The 4,133-nt window shown below is 59.2% G+C and overlaps 1 protein-coding gene across 1 annotated transcript in view; it reads left to right on the top strand.

Annotated features, from left to right (window-relative positions):
* The window catches only part of TBR1 (T-box brain transcription factor 1), a 5,784-nt gene extending 4,200 nt beyond the window's left edge, over positions 1–1,584 (top strand). Inside the window, exon 6 of the mRNA XM_085325833.1 lies at positions 741–1,584. Within this exon, the coding sequence (XP_085181959.1) occupies positions 741–1,584 (844 nt within the window). The remainder of the gene's footprint in view (positions 1–740) is intronic.
* Positions 1,585–4,133: the final 2,549 nt, after the last annotated feature.

The following is a 4,133-nucleotide window of genomic DNA, read 5'->3' as shown; positions in this document are numbered from 1 at the left end:
AATAGGAAAAACTTTATAGGGCGTCACTTTAAAGGAGACGGGGGGAGGGGGAAGCTTCAATGTTGTCTAGCACGTTGAATTTGTTTAAGGGCCAAGTTTATTTTGGATAAGAAATTCCAGGAGGCGTGGAGGGTTAATTAAAGCACAGTTTTAGCCTGAATTAAATGCAGATAGTAGTTATTCATCCATTAAAGTTTTTATAATCGCAAATTGCAGCCCAGCATGGGAGAATTATATATAGGCCACGCAGGGAACACTAGTTGCGTCTGGTTTTACATTTCCTACAGTAGGTGTTTAAAGATCAGCTTAATTTAAACTCAGTAAAAATGTTGATGGTTCGTCTATGACTTGCAATAATAAGTGTTAAACAGCCGATATAATTCCGCGGTCTGCCGTTCACGCTGTTCGCTACAAATGACCGGGTCGCCTGTTGCGCTCCTGATGGGACTGGTCAACGTGTCGCAGTGCAGGATTTCCAGGGATACCTTGAAAAGCCGTTAGGATGCGGAGCTCAGACGAGAGAGAGCAGGATGCCTCACCCCTCCGCGCGCGGGCCCCTTCCAGCCGGGCACGTCGCGGAAGAGCCGCTCTCGGTGCTTCCCCCCGCCGTCCGCGTCAGGGCCCGGCGCGCCGCTGACGCCGGAGGCCGAGCGGCCGCGGGAGCGCACAAGCCGCTCCGCGGGGCGCCCGGGCGCCGCGCCCGCCGCCGACACCGAGCTCTCTGCCCTTGTCTTTGGCAGGATCTACACGGGCTGCGACATGGACCGGCTGACGCCGTCCCCCAACGACTCGCCCCGCTCGCAGATCGTGCCCGGGGCCCGCTACGCCATGGCAGGCTCCTTCCTGCAGGACCAGTTCGTGAGTAACTACGCCAAGTCCCGCTTCCACCCCGGGGCAGGAGCCGGCCCGGGGCCCGGCGCCGACCGCAGCGTGCCCCACACCAACGGGCTGCTCTCCCCACAGCAAGCCGAGGACCCGGGGGCGCCCTCCCCGCAGCGCTGGTTCGTCGCCCCCGCCAACAACCGCCTCGACTTCGCCGCCTCCGCCTACGACACGGCCACCGACTTCGCCGGCAACGCGGCCACGCTGCTCTCCTACGCGGCGGCCGGCGTCAAGGCGCTGCCGCTGCAGGCGGCCGGCTGCGCCGGGCGGCCGCTGGGCTACTACGCCGACCCGTCGGGCTGGGGGGCGCGCAGCCCCCCGCAGTACTGCAGCAAGTCGGGCTCCGTGCTGTCCTGCTGGCCCAACAGCGCGGCGGCGGCGCGCATGGCCGCCGGCAACCCCTACCTGGGGGAGGAGGCGGAGAGCCTGGCCCCCGAGCGGTCCCCCTTGCCGGGCGCCGAGGACTCCAAGCCCAAAGATTTGTCCGACTCCAGCTGGATCGAGACGCCGTCGTCCATTAAGTCCATCGACTCCACCGATTCTGGGATTTACGAGCAGGCCAAAAGGAGGCGGATCTCCCCCTCGGACACCCCCGTGTCCGAGAGCTCCTCGCCCCTCAAGAGCGAGGTGCTCACCCAGCGGGACTGCGAAAAGACCTGCGCCAAGGACATCGGCTACTACGGCTTCTACTCGCACAGCTAGGCGCGGCCCCCGCCGCCGGCACCGCCGTCTTTTTGCACAATAACTCCTCCGCGGTTAGCGCACTGACCCCCGCCCCTAGCCGCCCCCTCGCACCGCCCTCGCCCCCGCGGCCCCGGGAGGGAGGCCGAGCCGTAGCCGTAGCCGAAACCCACCTCCTCCCTCCCCGCGCCGCGCCCCGGCGGCGCCTGGGGGCGCGGGCGGCCGCCGCCGCTCCGCCGCGGGCGCTCCCTCCACGTCTCCGAAACCCACTGATTAGTAGGATGTGTAGACTCTCTCAAACCGTGCAGCGCTTCCTTCCTTTACCACGGATGGATAATAGGGGATACTAGTAATAGTGGGGAAAAAGAGCCTGTGAAATGCCTGTACATAGTATTTAATTTACTGTAGCCAATTACTTTCCTTTGAGTTTGGTTTCTTTCTTATTTGTTTGGGGTTTATTTTTGTTTTCACTGTGAAGTCGCAAAACTTAGCTCTTGTTTAAATTTATTTATCCCTCCCCCTTTCTTTTGCTTCCTTTGCCCCCTTCCCCCGGTAAACACTCTGTCTAAATGCCCCTGGAAATACAGAATGGTCCATAGGTGTAGCAGCGAGTAATGGGTTTCTCACTTTCTCTGCAGTTCCTCGCATGAAATAATTACGCCGTGCCCTGGGCTAACACAGCTAAGAAATAGCTGAGCTTTCCCTTCAGAAGAACAGAAATTRCTCTCGTAGGAAAGTCGATTAAAGTAGCATGACGCCTTCCAAAAGCAAAATTAACTGCCTCTCTGTATTTGTCTTTAAAAGGAATAGCTCGATATCAGCAATATTATTATTTTTGTGGTATTCCCCCCCACTCCGTCYTCGCCCCCAAGTGCCAAATCCATTACCGGTCCCTGCAGGTGCCAAATATGCTGACAAACTCCTTTCAAATTTCTTTGCAGTTTTCCCCTCTTTCTTTATATTGCTGTAAATCTTTGTAATGAATAATCTAAAAAAAAAGATATAGACGACTGAATTGTTGGTAACCATAGTGTAGTCCAGTGAAGATGAATTGTGAGTTGTATATTTTACTGCATTTAGTTTTGGAATTGACTTTTTCATAAAGTAGCTAACCGAGATCTGACTTCCTGGGGAATAAACTACGCATCGAAAGCAAGAGCGATGTTTCCTGTAAACCTATTATGTTAATGAAGGAGAAGTAATATCCCTCCAGGTATCCCCCCGGCGAAGCAGAATAGTAAGTCTTCGAATTTTGAGTAGCAAATCTATACAATTAACGCATTTTTATATGAAAAACAATTACAAACTGAAATATGCATCAGGCTAAATATTCAGACTAGATTACAGTCGACGAGGAAATTTCCTAATAGAAATTCAGGGTCATAAACGTGTGCATATTTTTGACTCTTCTGTAAATCGAATGTTGTGATTTTTATATTTGTTCTGTTATGTCTGTGGAACTGAATAATTTATACAAGTACATGCTCCATTGAGAAATGTTTCGGTTTTTGCCCGTTTGTATCGTCTGTGTATAACAAGTAAAATAAACCTGGCAAAACGTTAACGTCGTGTTTGAACGCAGTTTGCCGTTTCACAAGTAGGAAATGAGGTGACTCCGGCGAGCCGCGGGGGAGACGCGAGCGCAAGCTCGTCGCCCCCGCTTTCCCTGGGGGCCGGGGCGGCGTGCTCGCAGGGCCGCGTCCCCTCTCCCAGCGCGGCTCTGCTTGTCCTTTTGGGGGGAGTGCAGGCTGGAGGGCCGGGGAAAGCGAGCGCTTTTTGGCCAAGCGGGAAGGTCTGTGCTCGGAGAGAGAGGGACGTGAGCTCGTGGCCGGGTTTGAGAGGTCTGTAGCCACCAGGTCTTTAAAACCCCGAAGCGTTTGGAGACCGGAGTGGTGTCCGGCGCGGGCGTGGAGGACGGAGCTGCGCTGCCTGCGGCGCCGGAGGCGGCGGTGCTGGCCGTAGCCTCGCCTCGCCGCGCGGCGGGGCGCGGACGGGCACCCCGGCCCGCGCTGGTGCCGCCTCGGGGGCAGCCGGCTCGGGGAGCCGCGGGGGCGCAGGAGCCGCTGTGGAGACCTCTGTGCAGCCAGCCGCGAGCGCGGCGCGCGGGTGTTTGCGCCTCGGCTCCGCGGCAGGTTTCGCTCCGGCTCCCCCACGCCCGGCAGATCCGGGTGGCTCTGCCTGCTTTGTCCCGCTGCGGCGTCGACGGGCCCCTCCGGCAGGCGAGCCGGGGGGAGCTGGGCACCGCCGGGCCCGGCCGGGGGCGGCCCGCGCCTCGGGCCGTCGAGGGGAGGGGGCGAGACGGCAGCCCGCAACGGGGCCGCGGGGGCCCGGCCCCAAATCCCGCGCACCCCCCGGGGGGGCAGTGACAGCCTCAGGAAAACGCGGCMGCTTTCCCCACGAGCAGCGCGGGCAGCCCGGGCGCCGGGGAAGAGGGAGCGGAGGCCTCCTCCCAAGCCGCCCGGTGCGCGCGGTGCCCGCGGCCCGCCGGCCTCCCTCGCTGCCGCGGCGGCGGCGGCGTGCGGCGGTGTCACCGAGCCTCCCGAGGAGTGAGGAGAGGCGGGAAAAATCAG

The sequence above is a fragment of the Rhea americana genome, unplaced genomic scaffold, assembly GCF_003343005.1.
Source record: "Rhea americana isolate MKP2758 unplaced genomic scaffold, rheAme1 scaffold_124, whole genome shotgun sequence".
Taxonomy (NCBI): Eukaryota; Metazoa; Chordata; class Aves; order Rheiformes; family Rheidae; genus Rhea; species Rhea americana.
This window is presented reverse-complemented; position numbering and strand designations above follow the sequence as displayed.